The sequence below is a fragment of the Arvicanthis niloticus genome, chromosome 3, assembly GCF_011762505.2.
Source record: "Arvicanthis niloticus isolate mArvNil1 chromosome 3, mArvNil1.pat.X, whole genome shotgun sequence".
Lineage (NCBI taxonomy): Eukaryota > Metazoa > Chordata > Mammalia > Rodentia > Muridae > Arvicanthis > Arvicanthis niloticus.
This window is the reverse complement of record NC_047660.1, coordinates 136,459,373-136,477,525: the sequence shown is the minus strand read 5'-3', so window position 1 is coordinate 136,477,525 and position 18,153 is coordinate 136,459,373. Positions and strand designations below refer to the sequence as shown.

The following is an 18,153-nucleotide window of genomic DNA, read 5'->3' as shown; positions in this document are numbered from 1 at the left end:
CAAAGTTAGTGGCTGAGAGCTGTAGACCTTATCCCTGAACTGTAGACTCAGGACCCAAGGGAGAGTGGTTTACCAGCAGTGTGGCAGAAGAAAGAAATTGAGAGGGGGGAAAAAACCCACTTCACAAACAGCGAGGGGTGGGGGTTCACCCAAGGATACAAGTCCTAAAATGATTAGTCAGCTAGAATGCCAGTCATAAAGGCCATGGATACACCTAACCCTTAGACCTGTAGAGGATGGCTAGTCCTCTCCTGGGACCAGGGGCCCTGCCCACCTAATGGGACAGAAAGCTTACCAATCTGCCAGGGTTTACATGTAGTTTTAGTGATCCAGTGGCCAGAGAGTGAGCCTGTGTAGCAGGCAGAGTGGTCTGAATGACTTCCAGCCAATAGGGCTTAACTCATGTGGCAGTGGCCACTCCACATGGTGGTGGGCTCCTTGCTCTTCATGGTGGAACCTGCCTGGACCTACATGGTGGGGGCTGCAAACAGAACTTTAAAATGCACAACTGTGGGGTGCTTTGAACAGTCCCAGAATGGTTCTGAAAGAGTTAAAAATCTTTTAACAAAACAAGTAAGGTAAGAGTTCAGAGCTGGGAGTTTAGGTCAGTGTGACCAAGTGCTATGGATATCAGGAGAGTTTGAGTTGGGAGGACCATGCACCCTGGATACCAGGAGAGTTTGAGTTGGAAGTTCTCAGCATGCCCGTACATCCTGGATACCAGGAATTTGGCTGATTACATATAGGCTCTTAGAGAATAGCCTGTTCCTTGTGTCCTGTCACAAACTGAATAATGGGCTGGGACTTTCCACAGGTGCTCTCCAATAGCTCTCCCTTACTCCCCCTGGGTTGTGGTTCCCCCCCTGAGTTGTGGTTTTGGGCTTTAAATTCTGTCTCCAAAGCCCCGGCGTCAGACCCCACTGCCCCTGCGTGGGCTACAGGTCTTGACCTCAGTATACTGATTAAAATACGCCTCTTGCTGATTACATCAAGTTTGGTGTCTTACAGTTAATGGGTGGCCGCGAATTCCCGAGGCTTGGGTGAGGTCCTCCATTCGTGGGGGCCTTACATTTTCTTAATGTAAAATCAGCCAACATTGCTAATGTGTAGAGAAAAGTACATGCTTATGGATCAGTGTTCATAAGTATTTCTTATTTGTTTACTTACTTTTATTTCATAAAAATTCTTTAATAACAGGTCCACAATCGAAATAGTTTTTAAATATTTTGGATGACTCTAGTCCTCATGAACTGCGGAGTCTGGGTGCTACACTGCTCTCGATTGTTTCCCAGAGTCAACAGTCTCACCATAGGCGGAGAACCGGGAGAATCAGAGTGCATGATTTTTAAAGCGTGGATGCTAAACTGAACGGTGTTTCTGTGTTCTACAATTTTTCTGTTGTTTTCTACTTCATCATTGTTTCTATTATCTTACCTATCTGAAGCTTTGGGACCAACATTGAAGATATGGAAAAGATTTCTATTGTTGAGTGTATTCTCAGTACACGTTCCCTCTGACTCAGACCTAGGTGAGAAGAAAAATATTCTTTCTTTTCAGTCCCCAATCTGGCAGTTCAGGCAACTCAATCCCTGACACCCACTATTGTTCCAAGGCAGATAGCAGGAAGAGCTTTATGCATGGATCATGGAAGAATACTGTGTGGTCTTAGCAAGTTAATACTAAAAACTTTCAAGGGTGCTTTTTTACTTATGAAACAAATTAATGTGTTTGAAACAATAGAAAAAACAATTTATTATTTAGAATAAAGTGGTTTATCTATAGTTTAGTTGGGATTATGATCATCATATACTGTTGTGGGTTGTCCTGATGCTGTTTGTATTCTGACGTTAATTCTGCTTCCTCACGAGGGGTTGACCTCTATGAGCAATCCATCATGTACTCAGATGACTTCATGTGAACCTTCTCCCCTTTTTAACTGGTCAATAAGGATAGAACTTGTGATTGGGCAGTGGAGGGGAAATCTCGAACTAAAGGGGGCAGACAGAGAGGCAGAAGAGGATGAGAGTGGAAGGAGAAAGGACTGAAGAAAAGGAGGAAGAAGACATGATGGACAAGAACCATGTGGCCAGGAGAAACTCCCACAAGTTGCAAGGGGTCTTATAGCTGGGGAATAAGTTAGTATCAGGATTACAACATGAGAAACTAAAATTATGGAAGCAGGGCCTAGAGCAGAAGATACAGGAATTTATAGAGCACACTGAACAACAAAGAGAAATTTAAGACTTGGCAACTGGCCTAGAGGAAACACTGGAACTAAAGGTACAGGAATTTATAAGTGACGTGATAAATGACAGAGAGAGGAAAATGAAGGTTGGAGAAGGAGCTGGAGAAGGCACTAGAGCAAAAGATGCAGAATTTCATAGATGAGGCTGAGCAACAGAGATATGGGTATACTCATAAATTAAAACATACAATGGTCCAGCATATGTCTCCAATAAAATGAAGCAGTTTTTAAAAATATATTATAATACAAAACATGTTATAGGCATATCACATAATTCTACAGGATAAGCAATTGCGGAGAGATCTAATTGTACTTTAAAGAAATGCTTAACAGAAAAATGAGGGCAGTAAAGATCCCCAGAGATAGATTACATAGTGCTTTATTATCCTTATATATCTTTAAATGTCAGTAAACAACAACAACAAAAAATGTGGCTGCTGAAAGATATTGGACTGTAGAAAAAACCCTGCTGAACTAAATCAGTCTGTTTGTTATAAGAATCTTCTAATGTCAGAATGGAAAACAGGAAATGTGTTAAACTGGAGGAGAGGTTATCCCTGTATTTCTACAGGAAAAGAAAAGCTATGGTTCCTTCCAAGTTGATAAAAATCAGACATGACAGAGACCCCACTGAAGGTCTTCACAAAGAAGGGGATTGACAAGATCAACAAGATAGGTGATGTATACGTGAGTGTAAACATAGACAGCTCTGGGACTGGCTGAGACTTAAATGTCTACGCACAGCCAATAACTCTTATTGGGTACCAATTTCTCACGACTTATTATTATATACCATCTTTTAAGATGGCATGAATGGCAATTTATATTGTAGCTTGATTATGTGATCAAACTAATATCTAAGGAAAGGCAGTTGTCTTTCTTTATTGATCTTCCTTAATTAGCACCCTGCACGTTCCATATGAATGTCCATGTGAATGTCTTTATGGAACTACATTTTGCTTGTAAGGTATATTGCAGAATGGCAGATGAGAAAGACAGCCCTGACAAGATCCGTGCTCTGGGATGCTGAGATTCTGGGACCTTCTATTCCAGCACCCTACTTAATTCTACCTCAATTACATTGAAGTTGTTTTCTCTAAAGACTTGCTTTCAGGACATTTCCAGAATAGCTAGTTCACCCATCCAGCCTTTCAGACTGTTACAATCAGGACTTCAGCTAAGTCATGAATTGGACAGCAAATGATGCCAGCCAGCTCTCCTTTGACAAAACCAATTTTCCTATTTCTTTTTGGGCCCCCAGAAGGAAATTCTTTACCCCAGTCCAGCAAGAAACAAGCAAAAGAATATCACTATCCCAGTCCTTTAGGTTGGGGTGGATAGTTCTGGTTATTTTATGAATTATAGATATGTTGTCATTTTAAGGGATAATTGGTAAATGTTGTAGCTTTGGATAGGGAGGAAGCTTAGACTCAGGGACTTCTACCTTTCATTTCTTCTTCTCTATCTTTCTTTCTTATGTAGAGTAAGGGGGTGGAAAAGGAAAGGGGGAATATAATAATATTATAGAAACCAGACAAATAGACAAATAGGGATATCAAATTTACTCTTAAACAAAGCATTGTATAGCCATAATCTTACATTAGTAGAAATCTTTATATATAATGCAAAACTGGTTATAATTTCTTATACTTATGCAGAATTTATATATTAATACAGGTTTAATGTTTTCATTGATATAAATATTTGTATATTGATACAAATTTTAAAATGAATATTGTTTCTCTTAGATAGGCATTGTGCCTATGCAACTCATTTAAGAATATAAAGCTTAGACCTACTCCTTTTAATAGCTGGTATTACAAACTGTTTACAATGATTAAATAATGCAAGTTACTAGTCAGATGGTGAAAGTTATGGTCATATTAGATTCTAATTTAATTACTTACAACAAATATTTTAAAGATTATTTAAACAGTGACTAGCTAAGGATAATCAATGTTTGACAATGCTATGTATTTATAGATATTCTTAATAAGCATCAGAAATCCACAGAATATGTCATTTAATATTATTTCATTATTAAAAGATCTTCTGAATAAGAGACATGTCTGACCCTGACATTACCCTCCCTGCATTCCACTTCAAAGAACATACTGAGCATCACTACCTTCAGGCAGAGCTAGGCGCTGGGCAGGAAATGCCCCAATTTCATCTACAAACAAAATACTGTCCTAAAAAAGACAGAGACAGGATAGTCAATTGCTAAGGGGTAAACTAGTTCTTCATAATTCCTGCTTCACTTAAGGTCTGTCAGATAGTTCTGGGCCAGAAGGCTGAAGATAGGTGCTCCGATGTTAGAAGGAATATAGGGTACTGTCCAGGAAGTCAGCTGTGTCTGGTGATTTATGGGTTTTGGGAGTTGTGTCTTTGTACTTCTTGCATATTCGGGTCATGCTTAACTCCTTTTCAGATATCCGATGGGGTTGAATATTAGTTTTGGTCTCACAATTGAATTTATGTTGTTTAACATTAAAGAATATGTTCTAGATGTGAAAGGATGGATTTTAGATGGTAATACAAGCTAAAATCAAACGTGATTGAGGTATGGAATTGTAAACTCGTTTAGTTAGGATAGGTGATAAGAGACTTTTTTTGATTGTCAGGTATAATGGACTAATGTTATAAGTGTAATCCATACTTAATATTTTTATAATTGCATCAACATAGTTCCTACTATATATTATTTGTTACTATAAGAGAAGGAACCTTTCTCATTAAACAAAAAGGGGGAAATGTGGGTTGTCCTGCTGTTGTTTACATTTTGCTTCCTCAAGAGAGGTTGTCCCTGAGGAATGGTCCATCACATATCAGATGATTTCAGGTGAACCGTCTCCCCATTTTAACTGGTCAATAAAGGTCAGAGCCTGTGATTGGGCAGGGGAGGGGAAAGCTGGGACTGGAGGTTTGAGAGTGGGGTCAAGTAGAGAGGCAGAAGAGGATGAGAGAAGTAGAGAGGACTGAAGAAGAGGAGGAAGAAGCCATGATGGACCAGAACCACATGGCCAGGAGAAACCACAAGTAGAAAGGGGTCCTGTAGTTGAGGAATAAGTTAATAGTGTTAGATCTGCTCAGTCTAAGCTTATAGCTTATAATTATAACAACTAGATTATATGTTTTTTTTTAATATGGGCTTCTTGGGGTTGGAAATTCCAGAAACAATATGTTTTATAAAGTAACATTTCAGCTTCGTTTGTTTTCTTCTCATGCTTAGAAAGTGGCTTTCAGTAGAACCTATCAGAAGCCTGAGTGTTTCTCTCTTCTCAGTTTTCCATTTCATCTCCTTTTGTTGTGGTAATAAGCTGCATTCTCAGAACAGTTTAGTCAGCAAATTCTAAGTGTAACTTCAGCACTGAGGGCTCCTGTAGCCACCCATTCTTTCCAGAATCCCAGATATTCAGTAGTTCCTGGTCATGTTCCCAGCCCTAAATATTATTCTTTTGTCTCCCTAGTCCTGTAACGTGTCTGGGATACTTGTGTGTTGTCCTTTCTCTGGCTCATATTTTTTATTTCAACCAAGTAGGAGTTAATTTTTTTTTATTGCTATGGTAAAATGTTTAAAGGAAGTGGGAGGAACTATTTATTGGTATGTATGTTTGACTTGGTGACTTTATTCATACCGAATGAATTCTGAAGCCAAAGGGGCCATAGAGGGCACTGGAACTGGAGATACAGTTGGTTATGAGCTAGCATATGGGTACTGGAACTAAACCCTGGTCATCTAAAAGACCAGTAGCAGCTGTTAATTGCTGAGCCATCTCTCTAGTTCCAGAAAGGATTTGTTTTAATTTAGATTTTGAGGAGATAGAGTCTATCATGGTGGGGTGGGCCTGGTGCTAAAGGTTTACTCACATCTGGGCTAGTGAGAAAGCTGCAGTTAAACTTTCCACCTCACCAACCTGCTTCCTCTCCAATGGCGACCCATCATTTCTCTTCTCTTCTCTTCTCTTCTCTTCTCTTCTCTTCTCTTCTCTTCTCTTCTCTTCTCTTCTCTTCTCTTCTCTTCTCTTCTCTTCTCTTCTCTCCCCTTCTCCCCTCTCCCCTTCTCTTCTCTTCTCTCCCCTCTCCCCCCTCCCCTCTCCCCTCTCCCCTCTCCTCCTCTTTCCCCTCCTCTCCCCTCTCCCCTCTCCCCTCTTCTCCCCTCTCCCCTCTTCTCCCCTCCCCCCTCCCCTCTCCCCTCTTCTCCCCTCCCCCTCCCCCTCCCCCTCCCCTCCCCCTCCCCCTCCCCCCTCCCCTCCCCCTCTCCCCTCTTCTCCCCTCCCCCTCCCCCTCCCCCTCCCCCTCCCCTTCCCCCTCCCCTCCCCCCTCCCCCCTCTCCCCTTCCCCCCTCTCCCCTTCCCCCCTCTCCCCTTCCCCCCCCTCCCCTCCTCTCCCCTCTCCTCCTCTCTCCCCTCCTCTCCCCTCTCCTCCTCTCTCCCCTCCTCTCCCCTCTCCCCTCTCCCCTCTCCCCTCCTCTCCCCTCTCCCCTCCTCTCCCCTTCCCCTCCCCTCCTCTCCCCTCCCCTCCTCTCCTCTCCCCTCTCCCCTCCTCTCCTCTCCTCTTCTTTCCTTTCTTTCCCTCCTTTTCTTTCAATTTTTATTATTCTCTCATAAATTGCATCCTTGTTGAAGTTTCCCCTCTCTTGCTTCCCTCCAGTCTCTCTACCTGTACTCTGCCTTCCCTCAGACAAGAGCAGGCATCCCAGGGACATCAACCAAGCAGGAACATCACACATCCAAACTGTAGCAACCAGGAATCAGAAATCCCTAGAATTTTTGGCTGCTTTGAAAGAGCTGTGATATCATGAAGCAGAAGTGTGTGCACATGTATGTATGTGTGTGTACCTGTGTATGTGTTTAACATTTGCTTTCCTAATAAATACAGAAGCCTTCTGTAAGGCACAGCCAGAGAGGCATAAGTCTTCATGTACTCTTCAGTGTAACAAATTATTATTGTCATGTTGGTTAATTGACTTGGGAGTTCTTCATCTTGTAAATCTAGCATTGGGGATTTTTGGATCTTTCAGATAATTCCTTGAAAGAGGTATATAATTTTTATTTATCAGGTCATTATTCATTTTTGTTTTAAATAGTCAAAAGTGGAGGGTGTCCTCTGACAAAAATTAACTGCCTGTACATAGCAGTATAAATTCTGCATGGTTTTGGGATTTCAGGAATGTTTTACCTATAACATTTATTTCCCAAGTACATTTTATGTGATTTTTATAATCCTGCTTTGTAAATGAGAAAAGGTAAGAAATATATCAGGTAAATAGCCCCGAGTCATAAGCAGTTACTGATATGAATAGTGAAAAGTTGACTTCATGATGCCTAGATCTCAGGTCAGCTCTGTGTATGTCATGGTATAAAAGTATTTCTTGAAGTTGTACTCACATTTCTGAGTGTGCAGTCTTGCTTGGCTTTGATTCCTCCTGCAACATTAAGGCTGGTATTATCAGAGAAAGGGAATTTATATGTTCCCTGAGATGTATGCCTACATGCTGGCATGTAGATGCTCAGTGAACCATATTCTAGTCTGTCTCAGCCCCAGTGAGGAAGAATTGTGGTTATTTGATTCTTGGGTTCAGAATAATGCTACACACATACTGGTGTAGTTTTTTGATTCTAAAAACTGTGTTTACACCCATACAGATGATATGAAAACTACACGGTGTTTAGAATTTCATAGAATGCCATAGCCACAGAGTCTTAAAATAACTCTTGGCATCAGAATAGAAAGCTGAGTTTGCTTCGTCTAAGTAGCCTCTGTTCTCTCTGCAGGAGTGTTGTATATTTACAAGCTCTAGCTGTGTTCCCAAGACAGTCATGGAACATTCTTACTGTTCTTCAGTCTTTGCTTCAGGCTTCGCAATGTCACTGTTGTGCAATCAGAGGCAGAGAGACTGCAGCTGTCAGACTAATCCTTTCTGCTTGGATTTGTTGCCAGGGTATACAGTAGTGAATACGAGCTCTGGGGGGTGAACCTTGCAAGCACTACCAGAAGCTTCAGCAGCAAATCACAAGCTGTGGATACTTTTTCACCTTCTATAAACTCAGCTAACACTTTTAGGTATGTCCAGCCTTAACATTGACCAAATACTCATCTCTAGGAAGACAGGTATAATAAAGACTGCTTCCTTTGATAGGAGAAATGGAAAACTTGGAGGGAAATGTCTTGCTATTCTTTTAGCTTTATGACTTTGATGATATTATGTAACTTTAATTTTTATAGTATATAAACTGTAGGGAAATAGCTTGGTTTCTAACTTACAGAGGCATACTACAAAGAACATTTGGTTTTGGGGAAAAGTACACGAGATCTTTGGAAGAAAGTTTTATATTATTATGGAAGTAGAAGAGTTGTCTTGTGAAGTCAAATTGAGAAGTAGAAACAGCTAATTGTTGTTTTAAGAGACTAACAGTTTATTTAAGCTAATTCCAGTTACCTACTCTAACTGAGTAGTGGTGTACAGTACTTGAGCTTGCTGTAAACCTTTGCCTGGGTGCTGTGGACTCATAAAGGCAGAAGGAACCTAAACCACCCTCTGGTGGGTAAGTTAGTTGACATTCTAACTTGGTAATATTTTATTATAATTTTCTCAGCTACATACGAAGCTAAACTCTTAGGTAAAAATAGTTCCACTTACTGCACATTTTGAATTAACTATTGGCATTTGGTATTTTAGTGTATTATTTGCTTATTGTTCAACACACAATCAAGAAAATATCAACATATTGCTATTCATTAATGCAGCATTTGATGGACAACACAGTAACTCACAATGTTACTCACAAAGAGACCCACAAAGGTAAATAAGTTTGTTTCTTCTTGTGATTTGAACAATTGTGGCTAGACAAACCATTAATAGACTATAAAACCCTTTCTTTTGCAGTCTTCATCAATGCCTTAAAGGGAACAGGGCTTATTAATTGCATATTGTATTTTGACTTGTGTTTACTAACTCAATGAATAATGTCAAACATCATTGGTCCTGATGATACATTAGGTGTAATTTTGGATGACAATAATAAATAAATTAATCTATGGAAGACTTAAGAAGATTTTAGAGGTTTTCTTTGATCTCCAAATATGAACATTTAAAAACAAATGCAATACACCAAATAAATTATTGTGATTATTTTTTAAAAATTTGAATGAGAGAGCAAAACAGTTCTATATAAAAACTGTATATTTTAATGATGTTTGGATGAAAGATGAATTTAGGCTACAACATATCTCCAACATGTACTTATTGACTTTTTGACTGTTGATTAAAGGCAAAAATATATGACATAATTTGGCTTCTAGATTTAAGAATTGAAACTTGAGTATTTGCAACTGGCCCACCATTTTTACAGTCTTGCATATAAAATATAGCTTTGCATCGGTTATTGCATATAGTGAGCTTCATCGAGATAAAAATTGCTAACTTTTGTGGATTAGTTTTAGTACATATAAAATTATCTTCTATTTTCTTCCTGCCCCTCTTATCTATACTTACTGTAGATGTTTTCAAGTACCCATATACCTATTTTTTTAATGGCCACACCAGGTTTCACAGATGGCTTCTCTCCTAAGTGAGCCTATCTTGCAGGAAGACAGAGTTGGATGCAAGCCCAGGGCTTGCTGCCTACCTGGTTTAAAGGTCAATGCTTTGCAAACCTAAAAGTGTGAATTGTGATATCATAGAGAGCTCAGCTCTTCAGATAATTTGAATGCAGATGTAATTTCTGTGTGGTTTATGAATAGAATTTTAGAATTTTCATTGCCATTAGTATCAATTTTTGGTTTTAAATGTGTACATGTTCATCTGACAAATTACAGCAGAAGTGGAAGTATATCAAGATGAGTTTGAGTAAGAACAAGTATGAAAATATCTTATTACAGGAGCAAACACACCTCATAATCATTTATGTGGCCAATTAAAAATGTAAAAGTATGTTCAGATGTAGAATACTGAGGGGATGAAGTGTGTGTTGCTGCAGCCAAGCCAGATGAAATTTTGTTAGCAAGGCTTCTACCAAGTAGAGGAACACTGGGTTCTCAAGTATTGAAGGATGTTTATCTGTCCTGTCTTTTTACATGTAATATCTTGGGCTTGGAAAAGATGGAGTAAGACCAAAGATCAGTCCTCATATTTCAGTACTTGTAGGAAGATTTGAGAATTTTAAGATGCCACAGATATTCAGATTGAAACTAGGACTAGGGTAAGAACTAAAAATGCCTCCCGGTGGATGTCTAGTGCTACACTGTAATCTAAGTTCTCTAATGCTTCATTTATCTTAACTATTCTAAGTACACACCACAGTCCCAGGAGCTGCTTGTACAGGCAGTAGAGTGGTGCAAGATGAGAGCTCCTGAAATGTTCAGGAGTGGAGCAGACTCCATATCCCCACCTAATGTTCCATGATCCCAGTACACCACAATTCCCAAACATGTTGCTTTAGGTGCTTACTTGGCATTGTACTCACTGCCTGTGTCTATTTAGGTTTTTCCAGAAGTAATGCCAAAATAGAATTAGTCATAAAAGGGATTTACATGGGATGAATAGTTGTGAGGGATCAATAAAGAAACAGAAGTAAGGAGTGTGAGAGTAGAGGGAGATGGCTGGAGGGTGGGAAGACCTGTCAATGTGTCAACTGAAGAACAGGTCAAAGAAAGTCACAAATGGTTTGATGCAGGATCCTTTTTCTCCCTCAATACTGTTACTTTATTTCCAGAATCACAAGGCATACTTGACTTCATTCTAGATATTTGTTGTAAGACAAATGTTAGCCATTCAGTGCTTGAATGGTCTGTTGCATATGGAAAATTGTTTTATTGTTTTATTTTTTTGTCATTGGTGGTGGTGACATCTATTGTTTTTGTCTCAGGGTTTCTACTTATGTTCTACCCTAGATATACCTTAAATTAATTAACCATCTATCTATACACGTTGAGTGCTGTGGCCACAAGCATGCACAACACCAATCTTAAACATACCTTATGTTAGTGAAAATAGTGTTAAGTAAAAGACAATTCATAAATACTTTGGTTTTTGCTGAATGGTGTTCTTCCTGTCATAGATAAAATGTATTTTAAATGTACTGGATTGTTTGATACTAGCTCTTTGTATTTTAAATTTTCCACATTGTAGATACAGGAACTTTTAGATTTGGTGTACTCTAACATCTACTGAACGCTGGTACCTTAGGTGATTTGTCAAAGTACTGTGATATTTATAAGGAGTAATCCAGGAAGCTCGAGGAGAAATTCAGCTAAAGGTCAAGGAAGCAGTTAGTATCTCCGATCTTTCCTAAAGTATGTCTACAGAAAATCTTGGTTAAACCTTAAATCTAGATTTCTCACATGAGGAAAAGCATGTGATGTTTGCCTTGTGGGCATGGCTTATTTCATTTATCATGAAACCACTGACTTTTCCCCCTTTTCTTTCAGAGACCAGAGACAATGATGACAAGCAGGTGGTCGCAGAGATCATGGCAAGAAGCTTTATTCCAACTCTGATAACGACTGTTTCTTGGGAAGGCTTTTACTTTGCTGGTCATGAGATTCAGATTACTGAAGGCAAAGATTGTTATGGTGCATTTGTTTGGCCATCGGTATAATTTGTTATGTATTTGCTCTACCCAATTATTTCCCAGTTTCATTCATTGTTATATTCTACTTGGAAGAAGGAAACAGGTTGCAAGGTCCTAGTCTGTGATCTTAGACAACACTAAAATTTAGTGTTGGGAGTTTGCTTCCAACAATTAAATTTGTTTTTGACTTTATCAGCATTTGTAGGCTAAAAAAATGTAGATGTCTTCAGTTTTTATGACTATGAGAAATGAGAGGAGTAAATGTTTTTATTTCCCATTTTATTGGCTCTGTTTGAGTTAAGCAAGCATAAAGAATATCTATATGCAACTCATAAACAGGATACCCTTAAAGGGTACCACTCCTTTACCAGTTATCTCATGATAGGTGGCAGACCACCACTGCCCCCCACCGTAACCTCACACATTACTTACAATTCTCTAGATTTGTTAAAGTTTAAAGATGGTCAATTTTAAACAGCCAGACGCTGTATTTTTACTCATTTCTGTCTTTCTTTTTTAACAAGAACATTTTCTAGCCAGTCAAAATTTTGAGCCCATCAGAGGATGTACTTCTGATGATATGATATGAACATCCATAAATTTACCTATAACTATATGTGTACACATGCAGATCATAATATTTATGGTATATTTACTTAATAAGGTTTACTTTTACTATTATTATTTGCTAAATGCCCTTTCCTCTCAATTTCTATAGGCCCTTGTTCTATGCTATTTTCTGGAAACACATGCCAAACAATATAACATGGTTGATAAAAATGTGATTGAAATTGGAGCTGGGACAGGGCTTGTCTCCATTGTGGCAAGTTTACTTGGTAAGTCGATAGGTTTTTTTTTTTAACAGAATTGGTCAGCAAACCAATAATCAAATATTAGTTACTTTTGCTTTTCAGTGTGTTATGATCTGGGCTTATGTGTAACTCTTTAATTGTTTAAAACAGACCCCATCAAGAAACTCTACCAATGTTAATGTCTCTTTGCTGGTTTCTTTCTAGAATTTTTTGTTTAAGTAATTTTAAATTTTCCTGTGGAATGTAAACTTAAAAACCTAGGTAGACTCGATCATCCTGCTAGATTCCTTTGTGGGTCTTGGAGTCCTACACTTTCATGAACATGTACCTGTTATAGGGAAGGGATAGTAGAAATCACACGAAGCTCATAGCTCTGCTTTGATTTTTAGACGTTTGTCCTTGGATTTGTTCTTACATTTCCAGTTTTTCATTCATGACCTCCAGTTCTCTCACCACCATCTTTTGCAATGGAATGTGCAATAGTAACTTTCGGCACGGCTTCCATGGTTCAGCCCAATATTTGTTGTTCTTTTCATTTGGCTGCCTTCTCTGAAGTTCACTACCCTAATCTATCTTAATTACTCTGGTCTTCAGAAGTACAAAGCTATGGCTTTAAAATCTTGAGAGGAATTTAAGGTTTTGTAATTTAGAACTTTCTAATCACTGAAAAAATACAGGACCCTTGACATCCCACCCAATACTGAAATAAAAAATTACCTCTGCCTGGATGCTGTTTCCTATAGTGTGGTTAGAGTCAGGGACTCTATTCAATATCTGTTGAATCCCTCCTATTCTAGGAGCAGAGTCTTTATTTTGGGAAGCCATTTGGCTCATTTGGTCAGTATCTGGAAATTGATAATGTTTGTGTCTGTAAAAATGAAGACATCATATACAGTAGCTGGTACTTTCAACACAGTGTGGGCAAGATGTATTTCTTACCTTGGAATTTTAAAAAGATTTATTGAAAATTAGATTTATCTACATTAAAATGTGAAGGTTAGTATTTCTAGGATTCTATCAATGACTTTTACATTTCCCTTCCATTTTAATTTCCACAAGAATATTATTGCAATTGATGTGAAGAGGTATCTAACATGTGCCTGGTAAATGGTCTGGTTCATTCTGACCTTACTTCTTATTCAGTTGTGGCTTCTCATTCCTTATCCTGGTTTGTACTGCATGTTACTATGGCTTTGCACAATTCTAGCTTTATTTATAGGTTATTTTTAGGTTCTGTTACTGTTCAAAATTCACTTTAAGAACCAAATTTCTAGAAATTAGCTGCTGCCAAGGTCCTTCCTGAAAAGGCCAGTGCTCTTTGCTCACACCTCAGAAACTGCTTCTGTCTTCTTCCTGTAAGCATTCTGTCCTGCATCTAGGACCTTTGGCTTTAAGACTGTACACATGCATATCTCCTAGTAGGAAGATTTATGCTTAGAATAGAGGCAAGGTAAAACTGGCCATAACCATCCGTGTCACAGTACTTTTTCATGTGATGAACTGAGACGGTTTTCATTCCCTTTTCTACTTATATGAACACTTCCTGTTCAACCACAGGATATCCAACATTACCTATAATTCTTTGGTCCTACATAAAAGGCTCAGAATTTTTGCTTTCTGACTCTTGATGGTCATGTTTATTAGAGGATTGGAAAAAAATAAAAAAATAAAAATCAACTTTTGGAAGAATCAAGTCATTTCTTAATATCAACATGTATGCAGACCTCTCTTTTCAGATGTGTTTTTGTGGGGAAAAAAAATCTCGAGGGGGGCAGAGTCCGGCGGTGAGGTCCCACGCGGTCCGCGCCACTGGCGGAGGGTCCCACATTTACACAGATGCTGAGGGTTGGCAGCAGTGGCTGCTGTTCGAGGTTCCAAAGGCTGGGAACCTGGCGGTGAGACCAGGCGACCAGTGGAGTTTTCTAAAGCTTTTATTGTTCATGGTGTGGTGGATGGATGTAGATGGTATGTGCTTCCCCCCAAAAGCCAGGGGAGCTGGACTTTTATAGGGAGGAGAAAAGGGGCGGGGATAACTTAATTAGCTACACCCCCAGCCTTTAGATAACTCATTAATATTTAAATCTCTGGAGGTGGAGACCTCTACCTGTGTCCTACGTGATTGATGGGCACAGGTTAAATGGAGTTACCTCGTCCAAGGCCCAACATATTTTCTTGTCCAAAATAAGTCCTGTGCTGCAGGCAACTCTTAGTGGAAGGATGACTAATGAAATATCACCTCTAGAGACAAAGAGTATTGGAATATTCCACTTTGTTGTATTACTGATCCCTTCATATGTCTTCACATTGATTTCTATAGTAGCAACTGTTATTTACAAGTAATCCACTATCATATTCCACTGTTTTTTTTTTTTTTTTTTTTTTTTTTTTTTTTTTTTTTGTGAGTGGTCTACTTGTAAGTCCTGACTCATTTTTCTACCTAGATTTGCTCCTCTAAATTGCACTATTGTATTCCAGGAGCTTCTTTGTGGTATGTGTCCTAGTTAGGTTTCTGAAACACCATGACCAAAAACAAATGGGGGAGGAAAAGGGTCATTTCATTTACAGCTCTCAGGTCACATTTCATCACTAAGTCAAGGATTGGAACTCAAGCCAGGAAACTGAGACAAGAACTCATAAAGAGGCCAGGGAGGAGTGCTACTTTTTGACTTGGTAGTCAGCGCTTGCTTAGCCTGCGTTCTTATACAACTAAAGACCACTTTCTCGGGGGTGTCTCCATCTGCAGTGGGCTAGGTCTTCCTACACCAATCCTTAATCAAGAAAATGTCCCCAGAAACCTACTCACAGTACAGTTTTGTAGAAGCATCTGTCAAGTTGACAGAAAACTAGCTCGCATAGTACTGGAAGTTTCTTGCTACCCTATGCAATTCACCAAGTTTCAAAGCATGCAAAATATTAGGACTCTTTTCAAAAGTATCTGTTGGGCTTCAGCAGTGACCTTGGATAATTGCCATGAGATATTCTTTTTCTTGTGGTCATTTCCCCCCTGTTCTGTAATAGCTAAATGGAGAATGATGATGAGTTAGACAAAACCCCAGGCATTCAGCAAGATTCAGAAGTACCACGGGATTCTATTTTATTCTTCTTTTAAAAAGAGGGTCAGAAGTGTTTTGGAGTCCATTCTGAAAAACATTGTCCTTCTGTATGTGCTCCCATTTTTTCCTTTGGTTCTAGCAGTTGTGAAGAATCTCAGAGTGCATATTAGGTTGAAACCTGACTGATATTCCAGGAGGCTCACCTTCCATACAAACCTCTTTTTCACAGGTGCTCGTGTGATTGCTACAGACTTACCTGAATTACTTGGAAACCTGCAATATAATGTTTCAAGAAACACCAAAATGAAATGCAAGCATTTGCCTCAGGTCAAAGAATTATCCTGGGGAGTAGATTTAGACAGGAATTTTCCCAGGTCTTCCAATAACTTTGACTACATCCTGGCAGCAGATGTTGTCTACGCCCATCCATTCCTGGAGGAGCTTCTCATGACTTTTGACCACCTCTGCAGAGAAACTACTGTTATACTCTGGGCTATGAGATTCAGGCTGGAGAAAGAAAATAAGTTTGTAGATAAATTTAAGGAACTGTTTGACCTGGAAGAAATTTCTAGTTTTCCTAGCCTGAATATTAAGTTGTACAAAGCTATGAAAAAAAATCGGAGGAGTGCATAGTGCATTGTGACTGTGAATGAGGACATGAGCATGCTAAGGTAGTTTTTTAGTAAATAGTTACTTTAAAGAACACACACTCTATTATGAGAGTAAAAGTAACTCTAAACCGACCTTGTTGGAGGCAAGGATTTTTACGTACACACAGTAGGTGTAGGATTAAGATCATTTGTTCCCAAGTCTGCCTGCTCAGCCCTCTAATTACATAGTAACACAAACTTTCAGCAGCAACACATTATTCTCATTGCAAAATGGCAATTTTCAATAATGATATTTCTAACTGAATGTTATTAATTGTATTTCTTTTTGAAAAATATAGCTTAGATTGGCCTTGAACTTGAAATCTTACCTCAGCCTCCTTGAGTGTTAGCACTACATGTATGTACTACCATTCCCATCCATGTTGTTAATCCTTTTAAGTGTAGGTTTAAATGATTATATCTTTAGAAATCCAGAAAGTGTCTATAGTGCAAATAAATCTGAAAAGGCAGATATATGATGTAATGGTTAGTTTTAGGTGTCTGTGGTTCCCACCAGTCCAAGCTTAGAGGTGGGCTGCCATCTCTGTTTGGCAGTTTGGACCTCTGGCATAACTACTGAATAAACCAAATATGTGCATCTGAGGTTTTGGGCAAGAATATTTTTCTTTAATAGATAGAATGTATGGATGGAAAGAGATCAGTATACCTCAGATTGGTCAGTATTTCTATTTTAGTCAAGCTTCAAAAATGGCATATATAGCTTGATCATGCTAGCCCTTTTTGTCCTGGGAATACTCTTATTCCTGCCCATTGTGTTAAAGCTTTTCTTCAACAACATCAACATGTTGGCAGCCAAGTACATGGCTTGAACTTGAAAATGGACCCCCCCCCCAGACAGAGTTATTAAATTAACAGGCTGGCAAGCCAAGGATGGGTAAGATTCTGCACAGAGCCTTACCAACCTAAGACAGAAATGCATTGCTTTTGATAATGCACATTTCATGATGGGTAAGGAAGACATTTTTGTCAGAACAACCTAAGACAGACTCAGTCTTGTTAATGAAATAAAAGCTGGTGAGAGGTGGAGAGTCTTTGGGGATACTTGGCAAGAATCTGACATGGGCCAAGAATAAGGAAGTAGGCTTCAGGTAGGAATCTGATATTAGGCTAGAACAAAGTAGTAATTTCAGGTAGGAATCTAAATCTCAGGCTAGAACAAAGAAGTAATCTCAGGCAGGAACCTAAATATTAGGCTAGAACAAGGAAGTAGGCTTCAGATATAAAAATGACCTTGGGCTATGACAGGGAAGTAGGCTCAGATACTTTGATCATCCTGATAAGCCCTTAGAAACAGTGATCATGGGAATGTTCACATAATTGGGTTTAATGCCTTGCTTTTTCTTTGACTATTTGTGTTTATTGTCTTGCTTGTTTCTTGACTATTTGCATCTATTGTATTGCTAGACCCTCAACCTAGAACTGACTTTAATACATGCATATAATTAAAGTGGTATAAAAGCATAAAGGAGGAGGGGGATGGGATAGGGGGTTCTAGGGAGGGGAAATGGGGAAAGGGGATGACATCTGTATTGTAAATAAATAAAATATCCAATAAAAAGTAAAAATAATACCTTAGATTAAATTGGACTCTGGTGGAGTATGAGGCAGAGGCAGGTGAGTTTGAGGCCAGCATGACCTAAAAATCAGGTTTTGGAACGGCCATGGTTATGCAAAGAACCCCTGTCTAGCAAAACATATAAACAAAACAAAATAAAAAGAATTCCTGAGATTATTGTGTTTTTGTTTTACAGAAAAGGAAATGATGATAAGAACTTTGGGTTGGAAGTACATAAAAAG

At 38.9% G+C, this 18,153-nt stretch overlaps 1 protein-coding gene across 3 annotated transcripts; it reads left to right on the top strand.

Moving 5' to 3' along the window:
* Positions 1–8,145: 8,145 nt before the first annotated feature.
* Positions 8,146–17,834, top strand: LOC117706066 (protein-lysine methyltransferase METTL21E). Of its 3 annotated transcripts, none has more exons than XM_076931954.1 (5): positions 8,146–8,311; positions 8,996–9,050; positions 11,678–11,841; positions 12,539–12,656; positions 15,915–17,834. In XM_076931954.1, exons 2-5 carry the CDS (start codon positions 9,002–9,004, stop codon positions 16,316–16,318), a joined length of 735 nt encoding a protein of 244 aa, XP_076788069.1. In that variant the 5' UTR covers positions 8,146–8,311; positions 8,996–9,001; the 3' UTR covers positions 16,319–17,834. The 3 variants fall into 3 exon arrangements, with proteins under 3 accessions (XP_076788069.1, XP_076788070.1, XP_034354786.1); XM_034498895.2 differs by having other exon boundaries at positions 8,147–8,311; positions 8,928–9,050; positions 15,915–17,833; XM_076931955.1 differs by lacking the exon at positions 8,996–9,050.
* The last annotated feature ends 319 nt before the right edge of the window (positions 17,835–18,153 follow it).